This window comes from Haliotis cracherodii, unplaced genomic scaffold (genome assembly GCF_022045235.1).
Source record: "Haliotis cracherodii isolate W230 unplaced genomic scaffold, xgHalCrac1.p SCAF_12, whole genome shotgun sequence".
NCBI lineage: Eukaryota > Metazoa > Mollusca > Gastropoda > Lepetellida > Haliotidae > Haliotis > Haliotis cracherodii.
The window spans coordinates 23,700,647-23,720,490 of NW_027266267.1; the positions used below are offsets into that span (position 1 = coordinate 23,700,647).

At 40.9% G+C, this 19,844-nt stretch overlaps 1 protein-coding gene across 1 annotated transcript; it reads right to left on the reverse strand.

Annotated features, from left to right (window-relative positions):
- Positions 1 to 9,773: 9,773 nt before the first annotated feature.
- LOC139457670 (uncharacterized) lies at positions 9,774 to 18,051 on the reverse strand. The gene is made up of 3 exons (XM_071239023.1): positions 17,787 to 18,051; positions 11,921 to 12,068; positions 9,774 to 11,392 (listed from the first exon to the last, which is right to left on the reverse strand). The coding sequence occupies exons 1-3, from the start codon at positions 18,033 to 18,035 to the stop codon at positions 9,927 to 9,929; spliced, it is 1,863 nt and encodes a 620-aa protein (XP_071095124.1). The 5' UTR covers positions 18,036 to 18,051; the 3' UTR covers positions 9,774 to 9,926.
- Positions 18,052 to 19,844: the final 1,793 nt, after the last annotated feature.

A 19,844-nucleotide genomic window follows, 5' to 3' on the forward strand; every position in this document is an offset into this window, starting at 1 on the left:
TGACCACGATGAGAAACTTTAAATTATTTTTGGTTGTCGTAGCACATACTATTTCATATATCAAATGATACTTGTTGTTGGTGTTATGTCTATGTTTATTAGAATATGAAAGCTGGTAAAATATATTATACATATTTTACATATGCCCATGAGTTTAGAGACAGTTTCACATGATGTACATGTTTTGCATTGCTGGACACATACATGGATACTCCTTCACACACATTAACATATTTTTTAATGAAATCCCTAATCTCCCTCGACAGCAAAAATTGTTCCAAAGAGGTATAATTTACATCATAAATAAGGCCATAAGAAAACGCAGTTACCTGTATTCTTACATTATCTCGTTTCCGATCTATTTGGGTCATGTGTGATGTTGATTGTTGAACTGTGTATAACCAAGGTACGGATGTCACGTTTTACAAGTGAAAGAACATTCACCAACTGATCAGTATTCAAGAAAGACTATCACAATCATGTCACAAGCATGTCACAATTATGAATGGATGTTAGCAAAATGACCACGATGAGAAACGTTTGAAATTCCTCTTGGTTGTCGCAGCATATACTTGTAATTGTTTTTGTTTTTTGTTATAAAACTATTTTGTTTATCAAATGATGCCTGGTGTTGGTGTTATGTTTATGTTAATTAGAACATGAAAGCTTGTTACAAATCATATACATATTTTACAGTCCACGTGAATGTGCGAGTTCCTGTATCTGTCATGGGTGTCTGTGCATATTGAACACAGATGTTTTTCACTTTGATGGAATCCACGAGCATAGGTATTCAAGAATCGTATACATATTTTACATATGGGCATGTAGTCCACGTGCATATGCGCGTGCGTGTGCGGGTTCCTGTGTCTGTCACGGGTGTCTGTCATTGTATTGAGCCTGAAAGTACAACATAACACTGGACACAGATGGAATCCACGTGTAATCAGGTAATCAAGAATCAATTTCATGGCGAATCTTTTGCAAAAGGGACGATGGATCTGCTATTGTCATTGATAGCATGGACCCCGTGAGGACCCGGGGTAGAATGTGCCCCCCAGTACCCCATTGATGATCGTAAGAGGCGACCAAATTGGTCAACCTGTTTGCCATGTGTTGCGTCCCTATTTCGGCAGAGGATGGGAGTCTGGTGGTTGATGGCGTTGGGCTGTCAATTTGTGTTTCTCAGTCCAAAGCACCACTTCGACCCTAACTTTGCCTAGACGGGTGGTAGAATGGGCCCGATATCAATCGACTGGTCATACCATGCCCTGTTTATACTCTATTTCCCACAAACGTTTGATATTGTAACATACTTTTATTCTAAATGTCTATTATATACGTATCAATCTATAAACTTACTTAGAGCCCTTGACCCACAAGTGACTCACGGGCCAACCTGGTGATGCTGAACTCCGAATTCTGTACGTCTCCAATTGATTGTCATGGGCCAAACCAGCCTGCTCTTAAGTTTGGTAGATAGCTAGAGCTCTCGTGGCAAATGCGATGGAGCAAAACACTGCTTCATCCTCGCTCTATGCAGCTTAGAGATCTGCTGCAGCATAAGACTTTCCTTGTTGACATCCATGGGTGAGAGAGGGGTGTTCAACCATTTTCCTTTCAACGTGGCTTCCCTTCACCTGGTGCAAAACGAAGATATATAGAGTCTGACCATTCATCTGGCGAAAATACCCCCAACAGATCCGACTATTGGACACGTTCTTTTATTATTCTCATGTGAGGGAATTGTCCGTGACAGAGCTTGCTGCTTGTCTGGCATGACCGAAGAGGATTTGGTCCAAGAACGTCTCCAACAGTCCGTCCGGATGGCTTGGTTGAACCGACCAACACATACCTGTTCATTGTTGCCCGTTCGAAAATTCCACAATCTATCAAAGTCTGTTATTGTAGAAATGGAACGGAGGTGTACATCCCCATCACTCCTGTGATACACCTGCCAAGCATTTGGACATGGATCCAAGTCCTGCCATGCCGGCCTCTGCTGTTTGTTACCACTGCTGTGGCAAGCAAGAGAACACTGACTGCAGTAACTGCATTAGTAACCACATGGCCTCTTCTAAATCCTGTCCTGTGTGGCATGTGAATTACAGATAATGAAAATCAATATTAACCAAATCTCTCATACCATGAAACTTAGAGGGTTGTATGTTTTACCGCAACCACCTCTACCATTTCATACTCTGCTGCATGCAGTCTCTCGTCCTCCGCCACCGCCTCTATCGACTGGCAGACTGATTTGACATGGGCAAGTCTGTTCAATTTCTTGCCCCTGCTTTACTACAAAAAACGATGCTACACCTTCACCTGTGACACCTCCAAAACTAAAAACTGTTATAAGATTCGAGTCTCAGACTTCTAAATCAGCACCAAAAAAACAGGAACAGATATTGTTCATCTTTCAAAGAAAGAAATTCGTTAAAACAAGATCATGTCAAGATATGGCTGAAATACTGCCGATGAGACCATAAATCTTAACTCACTCACTCACTCACACAATCCTCACGTTCGCGTGACATATTTCCTGTGGAAGCACCACCATGAATCCACAAAACATAACAATGGGATTGCAGAGGTCTAAAGAAGATTTTTAATAAAGTACAACTTGTAATTCAAGATCTTTAACCGTCAGCTTTTTGTCTCCAAGAAACTTACTCAGAGAACACAGATCAATTTGATTTCTGTCAGTACAGTTCTTTCCACTCATTTTCCCCTCCTGGTGATAAATCTTCAGGAGGTTCTTCTATCCTAATGAAGCAGGGCATAATCAATAGCCCTGTTCACTAATCTTCAAACAGTTGCTGTGTGTGTTACATTATGTTCATTGTATCTTCCACCTTCCTCAACTGTCCGCCATACAGGTCTTCAGACCTTGCATGATCAGCTCCCTAACACTGTATCATCAAGGGTGATTTAAACGGTACTGATACACTAGCAAGGGAAAAGTCCCTGAAGACTTTATCTCAAACAATGATGTATGCATCTTCAATGGTGGAGCTAAAACTGCATCCTACCACTGGCACATCCTCTGCCCTTGACATTTCACTTACAGATTCAAATATTTTAAACGAATTTGAATGGTCCGTCAATGATGGCCTTTGTGGAAGTGACCATTTTCCATCACAACTTACAACTATCAATCCCGCTGACGAACCACCTTAAAAATTTGGAAGTTTGCAAAAATCTAACACCTGACAATTTCAGGAATGTTCCTGATCATACACAACTATTTTCAGATCAATTAAATACCACTGGAGACGATATCATTCCTAGGTCCTCTTGAAACAGTAATAAACGTAAACCGTGGTTTGATAATGATTGTTAGATTAGCTAGTTAACCTGAATAATGCTAAAATCACGAGCGCCAATGTGAGAGGTACATTTAAATAAAATGAACGCACATCCAGGAGGACTAGATATCTAAAATCAATTCCTGCATACACATGTGAATCATATGGAACATGATCTAAAAGATTAAGGGCAATGGGTCAAAATCTGGAGTTCACATCTCAAAGATGATAAGACACTATTAACAACTAAATCTGAAATTGCACACTTGGTGAAACTTCGGCAAATCATTCCTCCTCTTCAAATTATAACTCTCAATTTCAGAGGTTTCAAAATACAACAGGAAAAGAAAAAAAGTAAATTGTAACTCTGGTAATGGTAAGAACTACAATGAAATGCTTTCACTCTGTGAATTGTGAAATGAAATATGAAATTTGAAATGGAAAGATCCACTCTGAATGTCACCAGTATTACACAGAAATATCAAGGCAACATTTCATGCCGAAAGATAGACTCGTTTCGATGGCCGTACGCTGTGGAACTAATTCAAATAATGTGCAAACTCTGATTTCGTCTGCTCTAAGTTTGGGGTGCGATATTAAATTCATGTTTTATGTTAACCATCTCTATGTAGTTCCTGTCCAATGTCAAGGAGACACCAGACCATGCTGGTATTATTTAAACAAATAAATGATGAGGATACTGCACACACTGCGTTTAAATGTCTAATCTTCCATTGTGAATTTCAGTCGCACCGGGTATGACAGATGTAGTGGTAAATAGGAAAACATAAACCGTCGTTTGAAAGGGACAGAATGCCACGTTTAAATGTGTAAGTGAGTGAGTGAGTGAGTATGGGTTTACGCCGCTTTTAGCAATATTCAAGCAATATCACGGCGGGGGACGCCAGAAATGGGCTTCACACATTGTACCCATGTCGAGAATCGAACCCGGGTCTTCGGCGTAACGAGCAAACGCTTTAACCACTAGGTTACCCGACCGCCCCAAATGTGTAAGTGAAGGCAAACCTCTGCCCGGGGTATCCCTTATTCACACTGGACTTGAAATGAAAAGACAAGACAATGATAAGGTAGACAAGGTAACATAACAGATATCACTTGTTCTAACCTTGGAGAATACGTTTGCAGTGCTAGCAGTTCATTAGGTACGATGGTAGAAATGTGTAAGTGAAGGCAAACCTCTGCCCGGGGTATCCCTTATTCACACTGGACTTGAAATGAAAAGACAAGACAATGATAAGGTAGACAAGGTAACATAACAGATATCACTTGTTCTAACCTTGGAGAATACGTTTGCAGTGCTAGCAGTTCATTAGGTACGATGGTAGAAGAGCATTATTCTTTTGTTAAAGGTAAACCAGGAACAGTGTATTTTTAATTTATCACTATGACTTGTCAGCGATGCTTTGTTAACTTTCGTTGTGAATGTACAAAACCAGGAACTGCCTGTATTCCCCTTAATAAATTGCCGTGGCAAGAAATGAGTCATTGTAACTGAAACGTATTTGTCTCAAATAAAAAGTATTAGAAATTCTGCATGTGTTATTGGTTATAAAATGGGACATATAGTTGTCGCAGTGCGAACTGTCAAAATATGACACTACCATGCGATTACAAATTATAATTATACCATAATTTATCTGGATCTCGACAGCATTTTGACTTTTATTATTTCAACTGAGCCATGGAAACAACGGCGAAATATCGAGGACGGACAATCACCTTCAGCCTCAGTCTGCTTCTCAGTCTGTGCCTACCCAGCACCGACATTTAGCAGATGGTATTTCAGTCGCGGAGGAACGAAGAAGGAAAGTACAGGAAGTCCGAAGTACAGCCTGATTCTTTCGAATGAGACATCCAACATCTTTCGGTACAGTTTCATTATCAATGAAAGCTTCGATGAAGACTTTGAAGACAGTCAAAGAATGACCGATATTACCCTTAATAGATACCTTCGACAAGGTAACGTCTATTTAAACACACTATTTGCATTCGAATTTCGAGGGATATGTAGGTATAAGCCACTAGCGTATCAATGGTGAAGGGTAATGAGCTGTGTTGTCTTACCTTTATATCAGAGATGTCTTTGTGTTTCATTCTCGCCAGTGATACTACATAGCAAAAAGAACAACAATGTTGTTGTTTTTCCTTTATCACTTCTCGGGTGTTGGTGCCGTGCCATTAGCCAGCATTGCCAGGTGTGTCGGTGTTTCTGGTCTATTTTGGAGTTTAAATTACTGCTGCTGTCGTTCGCATACGACTCAAAGGTAAGCAAACAAAAGTCAAATGCAGTCATACTTGTGAAATACATCCTTAGTAAACGTTCTAGAACTCATGTTATTTATCTTGCCACCAACGCTACAATGTTCATATATGACCTGATTAAGTGAAATAATGCTATCCCTGTAACAATATACTCAAATGCATCAACTAACATTATGTGTCTTTTACTGGACAGAGAGTTTTAAGGTAGGTTGTATAATTTGAGTTCCGAAATAGACATAACTATAGATGTGCATATAAATAAAGAATATGTATATCTGAGGCCAGGGTCATGTCTAGTAATAATCATTACATATTTATCCAGTGGATCACAATTATCTGTCAAGTAATAACTTGGTTCTATTTTCTCAGAACTATCCAGATACAAGAGAAATATCCGTCTGAAGCTCATACCAATGATGACGAATATGTTGCCATAGATGAGCCAGCCCTCTCTGACAACTGTGTCAGTAACAGGGAACAGTCTGTTGAAGGTTACCTCCACGCCATACCTCATCCTTCAGTAGATACAGTTGCGACAGACCTATCAGTCAGTAAATATAGAGAAACACACGGCGTAGAGGTAATATGTATCTGACATACTTTATCCTTCAGTAGATTCAGTTGTGACAGACCTATCAGTCAGTAAAGATAGAGAAACGCACGACGTAGAGGTTATATGTATCTGACATACCTTATCCTTCAGTAGATACAGTTGCGACAGACCTATCAGTCAGTAAAGATAGAGAAACACACGGCGTAGAGGTAATATGTATCTGACATACCTTATCCTTCAGTAGATACAGTTGCGACAGACCTATGAGTCAGTAAAGACAGAGAAACACACGGGGTGGAGGTAAAATGTATCTGACATACCTTATCCTTCAGTAGATACAGTTGCGACAGACCTATCAGTCAGTAAAGACAGAGAAACACACGGGGTGGAGGTAAAATGGCTTCCAAGAACATGTGACATTTCATCTTGGGCAGTTGTTGACCTTCATGATACTTTAAGTCAGTGCATGATATATATCTGGAGGGGACTGAGATACTGAAGCAAAAAGACCATTGTGACTTTAGAGAATTGGGTATCAATTCAATGATATGAACATGTGGCGAAGGACGTTGGTTGAAACTCACATTGTAACTTTGTCAAACTGGCATAACCTTTGCCAACTTGGACGGCGTCTCGTGGACATATTTCTGAAGACAATAGTACTGCAGGTGACCATTAACCACAGCACCAATATGATGTGGCATCATCTACATTAGTGGTAACCAGTTGTGAGACGGATGCGGTGTCTTTATTACCCACGTGGTGAAGATACAGGTGGTAAGATACAAAATCCGTACGTCACACGTTGACCTTGTTTTATTCGTTTTGAGTTGATAACCGTGACCTCACTCACACCGGGACTACTTTTTTTCATTCATAAACATTTGCGAGACATCATTCATTTTGCAACATCAAGGCAGAACTGAAGCAATCTCACGTGAGCGAGAGATATTAACAAACACTTTATTAAGCCAAACAAGAAAGTCACCCGCATCAAATTCGGTTTATATCCCATATAAGTAATGCATTGAGCTTCCACAGACATTATATAATCGAGCTATATCCATTTACAATGTACGACTATCGACCAATAGATCGAGGGTCCCAATGAGAGTGACGCACCCGTCCAATTTCGCAACTTCCAATTTGATTTAACGTAAAAGGATAAGCGTGGTGAAATGAAGTCAGTTTAAACTATCTTGACAGATATCTAGACTTACTTGGGATGATTCGGTTGTGCAATCAGTGTCCTCTTCGAAGCGTATTTTGTGGCACTGTTTCGGGAGTTGTTTGTTCACGACTGCACAATCAGATCAGTCAAAGTGAACATTTCCGATACAAATCATTCGAAAACTCTGTAGAGGTGTGCCTGTTTTCTGATAATGTGGCCCACAATATCCCAAAGGTGAACAATAACATTCCCTATCTCTAGCGTAAAACGCTGAGTAGATCACGGTCGTCTTTTCTTATTCCGGTTGTGACATTGCTCTTCGTTCGAAACTGTCACTGACATGCAAGCAGACTTAGCGTGTTGATTTTCACGTCTTCAATAAAGGGTGGTACAGTAAACATGAATGTCTTTGGCGAACACTCTGATTTCCCTCTTCATAAATGGTACGGGCATGATACAAATTCAGCTGATAGATCAAGGAAACCGAACCATTTTGATTGCACAGACGGGACCCCGGCAGTGCGAGTGACCGACTGTTGGTCCGATATCCAAAGCGTGGTGCTAAAGTGACTTTTCACATTTTCTTATAGGTGTCCGGCGTACTGAGAACATTGCGATTGTATTCTCATAAGTTGAAGTTATTCTTCCAAAAGGATCTTGAGCGTCGGTGCTGTTATGTTTGCAAACACAACTGGATGCGCATGTTGGTAATGCGTATGCATAGGAATGTCAACAATGCCCATATTTGGACATTTATCAATATTCATGCGCAACCAGATTTTGCAACCGGTTTCAGTTTGGTCTGTCAACGAACAAAAGTTGTAATGTATTTACTCTTACATACATATTTAACGTGGGTAATAAATATAATACCACACTCATTCACGTTAGATACCGATTTTATGAAACTCGTGAACTTTTTATGCTATCTAACCTCGCTTTCGCTCGGTCAGATACCATAGAAAGTCCACTCGTTTCGTAAAAAAGGTATCTAACAAGAATGAATGTAGTATTTTCTATGTATGTCTTTGCGGTACAGTAAAGCTATATTATTGCCATGTCATTCTTAGAATGGATGAATTATGTAAACTGATACTGTAATCTGTATAATACATATACATACTTTCCACACTTTCCGCTTGTTTTATCAGTTATCCTTATTGGCACTGCAGGCTGCTTTCATGGGGATATACGTATTTGGATAGTTTGATTGTATATTACAAAATTACTTTTCTTCTGATGATACTGCTTGAATGAGAGGGTACGATGTGTGAAGCCAATTTCTGGTGTCCCCCGCCGTGATACTGCTGGACTATTGCTAAAAGCGGCGTAAAACCATACTCACTCACTTCAACGAGAATTGACTGCACCTTTCGACATATTTGGGCAATGTTTATTTGTCTATGTGTAAATAGTGTAACGTTATAGTATTTTAACTTTAGAATAATATACACAAAGAAGAAAGTTAAGCATCCCCTAATATTTTTCATCATTGTTTGGTGCCAATATTTGTTCAACAGTCATGAAAGATATAATTACGGGAAGAATTATGTTTGCTGGAGATGATGTAATCAGTCATGCGTGACGAAAGCTCACGTGCTATGCATTGTATGCCCGTGCAGCATGCTACCCTCGAGTATCTCTAAAAGCAGTATATTCAAGCGTTAAAATTGCTCTCTTTGACATCGTGTGACCGTGCAACGAAGGCGTTTATCAAACGCCACAAGATGGCAAGATAACGCAGGAATATCTTGTAATGCCCTTGGTCGGAATTTGGGGAATAATCACACTGTCGTAAGCAAAGTCGAGAAATATGCTCCGACTAGTGATGTACAGGACCGTCCCAGATCCTGAAGACCTCCTTTGACGACACATGGCGATGACAGGGACCTTCTTCCTCTCATACGCGGAGAACCCTTTTTAACAAGTACTCGTCAGAAACAGCAGTGCTGCCCAATCGTCGTTTCAGCACCAGAACCGTGGGATGGGATGTATCTCTCATGATTGCATGTTGGATTTTGTCACCATAAGGGGCAACTTAACTCAGGGACTCGACTCAGTACATCCGGGACGTTTTGAGGCCAGTCGTCGTTCCTCATATTGACAACCACCTTCTTACTACTCAACCTCTATACATGGATGGCAATGCCAGGCTTCATCTTACGCTTGCAATCGTGGATTACATGAGAGCCAATTTAATAACGACTCTACCCTGGCCAGCAATGAGCCTAGATTTGAACCCCCTTGAACATTTGTGGGATATTCTGGGGCGGCGCATACAGGCACGAGATCCTTCGGTTCAATATTACAATACTTACGCCAACTGGAAGCAGAAAACTAGTTAAAACCTACATAAACTAATCAATAGTAATCACAAAGTAAAAGACAGCGTAATATCACCACGCTTTAGCTTTATTTAACATTATCAGGGCGAATTAGAAATTCGAACCTACAATAATATGTGTATTGTAAGCCAAAGGGAGGCAACTTTGCACAGCGATATGTTGCGAATTCTATGTCTGGATCACTCGTACCCCATAAAGCTACAACCAGCATTGTAGAGTGCATTGTATTCTTTATTAACGCGAATGTTCATATACCGACTGTCTTATCAGAGAGTTCCGACGACCACAGCGACACTTGACATCCGCCCTCCTGATTGGGCAAAGTGGAACTTAGCCTCGTTCTGGTTCTGTTTCAGAAACGAGGCCGGGACTAGATATTGCATCGTCATCCATATTGTGTCGTGATTACCGTTGTTTTGCCGATGTAGGAAGTAAAATGAGTTGAGGGAATTGCCGTTAAGCTGCACCGATGTTGGTTTTGGATTGCCAGTCTTATCACTGAGGCTGATGCAGGCTCGCAGATACGCGTACTGGATATTGCTCACATGGCCAAGATTGATGTTGGTGGTGACAAAGTTGTTGTGTATTGGTTTTGCAACATCTTGTCCGTAGTGGACAGTTTCCGTTATCGTCTTGCTGTGAGCAAAGTTGAAGGCAGATTGGAATTTAAGGTAGCAGCTTGCCTCAGTCGGCAGTGTAACGACTCCGTTGTTGAGATGGACGCTTGATTCCTTGTCCCGTACTGTAACCTTGTGGGAGTTCAAGTGGACACAGGACATCACTGCCGTAGACGGATTCATCCATCCGTGATCAAACTGGACCTTGACCTGGGTCGGGTGTGTGTCAAAGTTATGCAGAAGAAGTACAACCCTCTTTGAAGTTGGATCCATTAAAGCATGCGATGCCACGAGTCTCTCAGCTCCATGGAATTGACTATCTGTTCTCAGATACGTCATGCGATTTGAAAGCACCTGCCAGAAATGAAACGCATCGGCTGTTGTTCTCTCGTGGTTGTTGTGGTCAAAGAGACTGTAATCAATGCTTGCCTGCCCCAAACTTTCTTGATGCCCGACCAGGAACGCCACAGCTCTGTCGACCACTCCACGATGATTCAGCATGGTAAACATTTCTGCATTGTGCAGGTACACATAGCCATAATCTATCAGTGAATTAGGCTTCTGCATATTAACACCCGAGGTGGCAGCCAGACCATAGGCTGAAATGATGATGGGAATCTCCTTACCTATTTTCGAATGGGCATAGCTTTCAATTAAATCTATTAGCCCTACAAAGCGGGCTTCATTAGGACCCTCGAAGTAGTGGGATTCACCTGCGATGTGCAAATTACAGAAAGGGTGGAACGAGATGAAGTCGAGGTGTTTGACAGCCATGTCCAAAAACTCCTTGAGATTTTCCCAAACCTTGAAATCGTGTTTGTCCACCCCCGAAATACCACCGGAATATGCAGGACCTCCAACTTTAACATGAGGTAAAGTTGCCTTGACTTTCGCATTGACGGACTTGTGGTAGTCAGTAATCTGTGTCCAGTTAACGTTGTATTTCCACATAGAGTCGACTTCGTTGACAGGTTCAAAGTATGGCGGTGTGTCACCCTTGCTTCCATCATGGACGGCCTTCAGCAACATCGCAGCCATATCAGCAGCGGCATCCACGTTGTTAGGGAAGTGGCCTTTGTGTTGAGATGTGTCCATCCAGTGTGGCCAGGCATCGGCTAGGGGAGACATATATATGTATTTAACTACGGTCGATTTATATTTACTCTGATATATTCTCGACTGTGTGTTATAGTCTTATCTCGAGATCAGGCCATTTGTCCTGGTCTAAGGTGAAACTCTCCTGCATAAACATCACAGTCACATCTCGACTACTGGAAAACGATTGCTTGCTTTACATTCACATTTAGTCTTGTTATTTGAAAATACATATCTACAAAATGTAAAATCCATATGGAGCCCAGACCAATACTTAGGCGATCTAGACTTGCCAAATCTTTCTTGATTCGAGTCTGTTCATTGTTCTCTAGGGTCTACAACATAGGAACGATTAGGTATATTGAAAGACTGTTACGCATTATGATATTTCATTTCGATAGTTCAGGGATCTTCTTGTGTTCATGTTTCGTCTTTCTGTCACATAGTTACGATGTCTTTGTAGCAAATGCAGTCTTTGCATTGTTAAAAGATGTGTTGGAATAACACTTAGTCTTTGAAAATGTCATCAAGCCATAAACAGATCTGACCTCTAAGATCCATCATTATTCCTCTCCCCGGGGTACGTCCGTATCCATCTCTGTTGGCAGAATACTTGGCAGCTATGTTCTGCTGGAAGTTCGCATTCCGGAAGTAAGCTGGATCAGCATAACCCTTCCGGTGAGGATCTTCTGGTGCCTGTACACAGTGGCATGATCATGACATTGTTGTAACTCATAGTGATGCTAGAGTGAGTATGTTTTACATCGAGGGTAGTTAACGTGAGTGTGTTGTACACAGAGGTGTGCTGACGTTAGTGTGTTGTCCATCAAGGTGTGCTGGCGTGCGTACGTTGTACTTCGAGGTGTGCTGACGTTAATGTGTTGTACACTTAAATGTGCTACCGTGAGTGCGTTGTACATCGGGGTGTGCTGACGTGAGTACTTTGTACATCGAGGTGTGCTGACGTTAGTGTGTTGTACACTGAGATGTGCTACCGTGAGTTTGTTGTCCATCAAGTTGTGCTGGTGTGAGTACTTTGTACATCGGGGTGTGCTGACGTTAATGTGTTCCCAGCTAACACACGACGTTGTCACAACGTTGTGGAAAGGTTGTGGATTGGTAACGTCGTGATATTACGTTGTCACAACGTTGTTATAACGTCAACGTGCAACGTTATTTCACAACGTTATAACAACGTTGCACATTCACGTTGTGAAAACGTTGTGCATTGGACATCACACAACGTTTTGTAGCTACGTTTCTGAAACGTCGGTGAAACGTTATTGAGTTTGCTTCTCGATAGTCATAAAGGAATAGAACTGCTTTATCAAAATCAACATGAATTTGTCAGAATACCGAGGCAGTAATGCATTATCTTTGTATATATTCGGCATTTAAATTTTCATCTCTTAATACTAAAATTTCCAGAACGTAATTGCGTATCTCTATGACAACGTTATTCCATAACGTAACAACAACGTTGCAAATTAACGTTATGATAACGTTGTGCTTTGGACATTACAACACTTTTTGTAAATGATGTTTAGGAAACCACTTGTAGATCTACCATCTCTTAGTTTTATTTTTTTAAAACATATATATCTATAACGAAGTTAAATGTTGTCACAAGCAATATTACAGTTAAAAACAATTGCGCCCATTTTTTTGCAGCGTGAGAGCGACTGCTGAAAAGTTTAGCCTGTTGCCTCGTGAAGTGACGTCAGAATGACGTCATATTGTCGCGGAAGATTTGTTGTCACCAGCCATCTTAGTTCAAGCTCACTCTAGACATATTAGAAGTCTACAACCAAGAGATTGTGCAGCAACTGGAACTGGACAGATGATCTGTGAATTCGGATGAGGTAAGTTAATTTTTCAGAAGCAGCCTCCGCTTGTTGATATGTTTCTGTACATGCAGATTTAAATGTATCGTATTATTCAGCAGTGGCAGGGTTTAGAATGCAGTTTGCCGGTCACTTTTACTGAGCGTCAGTCATGATATTAATATTTGATACACAGAACATAATGTATATAGAGGTGAAGGAGGCCCAAGACTTTTTTCCATATTATTATTTTATGGATACCAAGGGTAATTACCAAGGGCAAGCAGTACATGTTTGACCGGAATTCAGTCTGGCAGCGTTTTGTGGCCGTCATATTATGTTCGGGTTTCGATCGTAAACGTGTAGGTCTGTAAATAGGCCTAACTTATGCATCGCCTACTCACCACTGACAGTTATCGCCATTTTCTTCCGTGTTATTTCGGAAATCATTACTATTCAAAGTTTACTTGTACTAATCTTCGGACTTTGATTTTTGTGAAACAATGTGACTCATTCAGGCCATGGGAAAGGTTTAGTATTTTTCTCTTATACAGCGAAGAGAGGGAATCAAAACAATGGAAGTATTTTCAAATCGACTCTCTGTAGGCTACTAGTTATAGCCTTAGTCTTAATGCGCTCAATGATGTTATGAAAAATTGTATTTTCGGGAAGAGATAGAAACATACTTGTTGTTTCCGAAAAGGACTAATCAGTACTGACTGAAGTAGCCTAAATGTGGACCATCAGGTTGTTGGTGCTGTCTATACATTTTATTTTAGCACTTATCATGGTGTATTTTTATTATTTCCAAAAAAGAATCAATTCATCATTTTCCGATAACTAGATCTATGTCCGACTCCCTTCTAATGAAAACGAGCCAAAGTAAAACGAGTCTCTCGTTGCGCGCTATAACGGGGTGTTTGCGGTATTGTCATATTGGTGATGATAAGCTAGTCGATAGTCAAAAGTTAAATATCACCATATGTTGTCAGTGATTTGGTCATCGTTTGTTGATTATTAAGGTGAGATAGGTGTAGCCAATGTGCACCAATGAAAAATACAATGGAATTGATAGCAACCCTATTCGTTCGGTTTTCGATCTCCATATGTTGCCACGTAGGCTACCATACTAGGTCTACAGAATTATATTTAACGATATTGAACTGTATTATGTTAAAACGTAGTAACAAATAAATTTTAATAAATATTTACAGAGCTTTGTAAATATTAGAACATAGATTCTATATAAATATCCTGGCATATTAATATGGAAAATATTAAGGTTAGTATTACAAAAAAATAATCACAATTTTAATTAGGATAAATACCCCAAAGTTTTAACACTTCTATTCATAATTCATATTCAACATTCATGCTTCAAATATGGGAACTATTTATTTTTTATTTGGCAATACATATTTTTCATTTATGTATATATTTTTCAAATTAGGTTTTAGAAACTTGGCCAAGATATTCACTTGAATCACTAGTTTGTGATGTACAGCAGAAAGGTAAAGTTACTGCTTTTGAATAACTACACTTGATCTATTGACTGATAAAACTATTTGCCAATACTACCACCAGTTACATCATACTCTAAGTAAATGTGATTTATCTATACAGTACTGGTTTATTTAAAAATGTGATACTTTGTGGTTTCTGTTTTTCTTTCAGGTAGAGAAAACAGTATTGTGAGAGCATATTTGTTTAAAGTACATCACTGACAGAAAGGTATGTATGATGCAATAATATATACAAACATCTTCAAGAATTAAAATTTAGATGATTCTTATTTAATTATACCCACAATCTAAAAGGGCGGGGGTATAAAGTTACACCAATGATTCAGTGCTAAAAGCGTTTCTGCCTATGTATGATCCAAGAGCATCATGGTATTACTGTCAGCGCCTTCTTCGCACTTTCAGCAGTTTTTAACTGTTTAAAGACTGACATCAGACATCAAAATATTATTTGGGGGAATGCAACCATTATTTTGTTATGTCAGAAATATGTCCCTTGCCTTGCCATTTTATAACATTTGTGTCATTTTTTATTCAGTTACCAAGGCTTAAGGAGAGACTATGGATACAGTTGAAGATCATCCCTGTGACTTTTCATTTGAGGATTGAAAAGGCTCCTCAGCCACTCAGCCCAAGTTCTGACTTGTCATTTATTGAATAAATAAAGGCCACCTCAACCAGAATTCTATTGTCATTTCGTTGCTGGGAAATGGATCTTAGGACATCAGATGCATAGACTATTCTGTGTGTCACAGTGTATGGGATAAGGCCAAGAAAATTTAAATGTTTCAATTTGTGCAGGGCTTATTGTTTGATGGTTTTTAATTTGCAAATTCGTGGGAAAATCAACTATCTTTTAATTGTGTTGAAACATTTGTGAGCAAATTGCACATAGCCTTGAAAACTGTTTGGGAAAATAAATATTATACAACCAAATTGTACATGTAATTTAAAACATTTGGATTTTTATCTTGGCCGTATTTCAAACTCTGCCAAACGAGAGTGCATTTCATTGACTTGCTGTTTCACGGATAGGGTTAAAGTGAATTCAGTTTGCAGAATGAATTGCTTGGTACTTGGTACCTGATGTCTTAACTAGTTGGTACAAACTATTCAGGCTGCCTAGGAGGTATTGAGGAATGAATAAGACAGGCGTTAATCTACATGGACATTGCAACAACGTGCTGCAATGGCTGTAGTGTCGCCATATGCATGCGATACCTACGTTGTCGCGACGTTTTGGATAAACGTTGTAGCAACGTAAAAAAAGGATGTTGTGACAACGTCTTGATTTGGTTGTATTTTGGTTTACACACAACGTTGTAGCAACCAATCTGGGAGTCTACAGATTGACGTTGTGACAACGTTACATCACAACGTTGTAGCAACGAAAAGTCAACGTTGACACAACGTTGTCACAACGTAGAATTGTTTGCTGGGTTGTACACTTAGATGTGCTACCCTGAGTGCGTTGTAAATCGGGGTGTGCTGACGTTAATGTGTTGTACACTTAGATGTGCTACCGTGAGTGCGTTGTAAATCGGGGTGTGCTGACGTTAATGTGTTGTACACTTAGATGTGCTACCGTGAGTGCGTTGTAAATCGGGGTGTGCTGACGTTAATGTGTTGTACACTTAGATGTGCTACCGTGAGTGCGTTGTAAATCGGGGTGTGCTGACTTTAATGTGTTGTACACTTAGATGTGCTACCGTGAGTGCGTTGTACATCGAAGTGTGCTGACGTTAGTGTGTTGTCCATCACGGTGTGCTGGCATGAGTGTGTTGAACATCGGGGTGTGCTGACGTTAGTGTGTTGTACATCGGGGTGTGCTGACGTTAGTGTGTTGTACATCGGGGTGTGCTGACGTTAGTGTGTTGTACATCGGGGTGTGCTGACGTTAGTGTGCTGTACACTGAGATGTGCTGGCGTGAGTGCGTTGTACATCGGGGTGTGCTGACGTGAGTGTGTTATCCATCGAGGTGTGCTGACGTTAGTGTGCTGTACACTGAGATGTGCTGGCGTGAGTGTGTTGTACACTGATATGTGCTGACGTTAATGCGTTGTCCATCAAGGTGTGCTGGCGTGAGTATGTTGTACATCGGGGTGTGCTGACGTTAGTGTGTTGTACACCGATATGTGCAGACGTGAGTGTTGAACATCGTGGTGTGCTGACGTCAGTGTGTTGTACATCAGAGTGTGCTGACGTCAGAGTGTTTTACATCGAGATGCGCTGACGTTAGTGTGTTGCACACTGAGATGGTATACGTGGATGTGTTTGTGCTGTGGCAAAATATCATCTGTTCATTGTATCAATAATATGGGGCCTATAAGGCATACATGCAGCATATTTTGTTCATGAGTCACTGCTATGACTTGACAAACGTTGCAGTGATATATTATCTTTACTCGTCATAATTTATTTTCTTATCTTCACTGTCCATGACCCTGGCTAGTCGCCATCTTGTTGAAGACGAGCAAACAATAACTTTTCGTAAACGTTAACTTGCATGCATTAATAAAAGAGTTTAAGTGATATTACGAGTTTAACATTTGTATCTACCTTCGACCCTTCTACTCATCTTCATCCAGCTTATCTTACCGTGTAGGGGGCACGGGTGGTCCAGTCGCTGTACAGAGTGGCGTCCCTTGGGCACGCCAGAATCCTATGATTGTGGGTTCGAATCCCGGTTCGCCCCGATTATGTTTCTAGGTTTGTCAGCATCATACCCGTGCTCGTGGGTTTCACCGAAGTGGTAAACGTCTGAGAACTGCATCACTTTAGGCTTTCCTCCCACATAAAGCTGACACGCCGTGATATAACTGGAATACTGTTAAAAGCGGAGTTAAACCCAGCTCACTCACTCACTATCTAACCTTGTACGACTCAGTTATGATTCAGGTAGATAAATAAACGTCAACGTCAGAGAATAACCAGTCTCGATTGCCCCACGAAACATATCCCATGGTAGTAAAAGGTGAATATCATATTAATGGACAGGTGTTAGCGAAAAAGGTAAGCATGTCTCTCCCTTCCGGCAACGTAGCAGTTAATATATGACCACACCATCTACCTTCTCAAATGCTCCAATATCTCCTTTATTCCAGCGGCCAGCCCTGGCACCAGTTTTCTTCACGTACTGGATGATGACTGAATTATCCAACCCCATCTTGCTGTTCCAGCGATCAGGATCAAACATCTTCCGTCCTCCTTTGAGGACGAAATCCGGAAAGATTGTCACTTTGTATTGACCAGTCACTAGGCAAAACATGTAAACTATGACCGCTACACATAGCGACATCTTGCTTGTTGAGAACGACATTGTTTGCAGGAATGTGGGATTGACGGCAGTAGTCCTGTATATCAGGTGAGGAACGCAGGCGGGTCAAGGTTTATCTGACTCGAAGTTGGCTCGTTTTGAGTGTCGACATGACATGCCGTTTGTACATTGCACTATATATGTTCATGTTCAACTATTTAATCTCTCTCTCTCTCTCTCTCTCTCTCTCTCTCTCTCTCTCTCTCTGTCTCTCTCTCTCTCTAACCGCTCTAAGCATAAACTATCAAGAAACTTTCTGAAATAAAATTAAAATAAAATAAAATAAGAAAGCGTGTTGACTGTTGAATACACTTTAAATCATAAAGTACTGCAACAGTAACCAGATGGGATCGATGACATGCATCAACCAAGTCAGCAAGCTTGACCACCCGATCCCGTTAGTCGCCTTTTACGACAAGCATAGTCGCCTTTTACGGCAAGATTGGGTTGCTGAAGACCTATTCTACCCCGGAATCTTCACTCACGTATGTTACAAATATTTAAATCGTCACGTACAGGGTTGATGGGAGTATTCAGGTAGAAGGGTATCACCTTCTCACATACAGGGACGGTGATTTTAAAGGTACAAGGGTATCAACTTGTCACATACAGGGATGGGGATTATACAGATAGAATGGTATCACATTGTCACACACAGGGATGGGATTATACTAATAGAAGGGTATCACCTTGTCACATACCGGGATGGGATTATACCAGTACAAGGGTATCACTTTGTAACACACAGGGATGGGGATTATACAGATAGAAGGGAATCACCTTGTCACATACAGGGATGGGATTATACAGATAGAAGGGTATCACCTTGTCGCATACAGGGATGGGATTATACAGATAGAAAGGAATCACCTTGTCACACACAGGAATGGGGATTATACAGATAGAAGGGTATCACCTTGTCACACACAGGGATGGGGGCTATACAGGTAGAAGGGTATCACCTTGTCACATACAGGGATGGGATTATACAGCTAGAAGGGTATCACCTTGTCACACACAGGGATGGGGATTATACAGGTAGAAGGGTATCACCTTGTCACACACAGGGATGGGATTATACAGACAGACGGGTAACCCTTTGTCACACACAGGGATGGGAATTATACAGGTAGAAGGGTATCACCTTGTCACACACAGGGATGGGAATTATACAGGTAGAAGGGTATCACCTCGTCACACACAGGGATGGGGATTATACAGATAGAAGGGTATCACCTTGTCACATACAGGGATGGGGGCTATACAGATAAAAGGGTATAACCTTGTCACATACAGGGATGGGATTATACAGATAGAAAGGAATCACCTTGTCACACACAGGGATGGGGATTATACAGATAGAAGGGTATCATCTTGTCACACACAGGGATGGGATTATACAGACAGACGGGTATCACCTTGTCACACACAGGGATGGGAATTATACAGGTAGAAGGGTATCACCTTGTCACACACAGGGATGGGAATTATACAGGTAGAAGGGTATCACCTCGTCACACACAGGGATGGGGATTATACAGATAGAAGGGTATCACCTTGTCACACACAGGGATGGGGATTATACAGGTAGAAGGGTATCACCTTTTCACACACAGGGATGGGGATTACACAGGTAGAAGGGTATCACCTTGTCACACACAGGGATGGGAATTATACAGGTAGAAGGGTATCACCTTGTCACACACAGGGATGGGGATTATACAGATAGAAGGGTATCACCTTGTCACACACAGGGATGGGGATTATACAGGTAGAAGGGTATCACCTTGTCACACACAGGGATGGGAATTA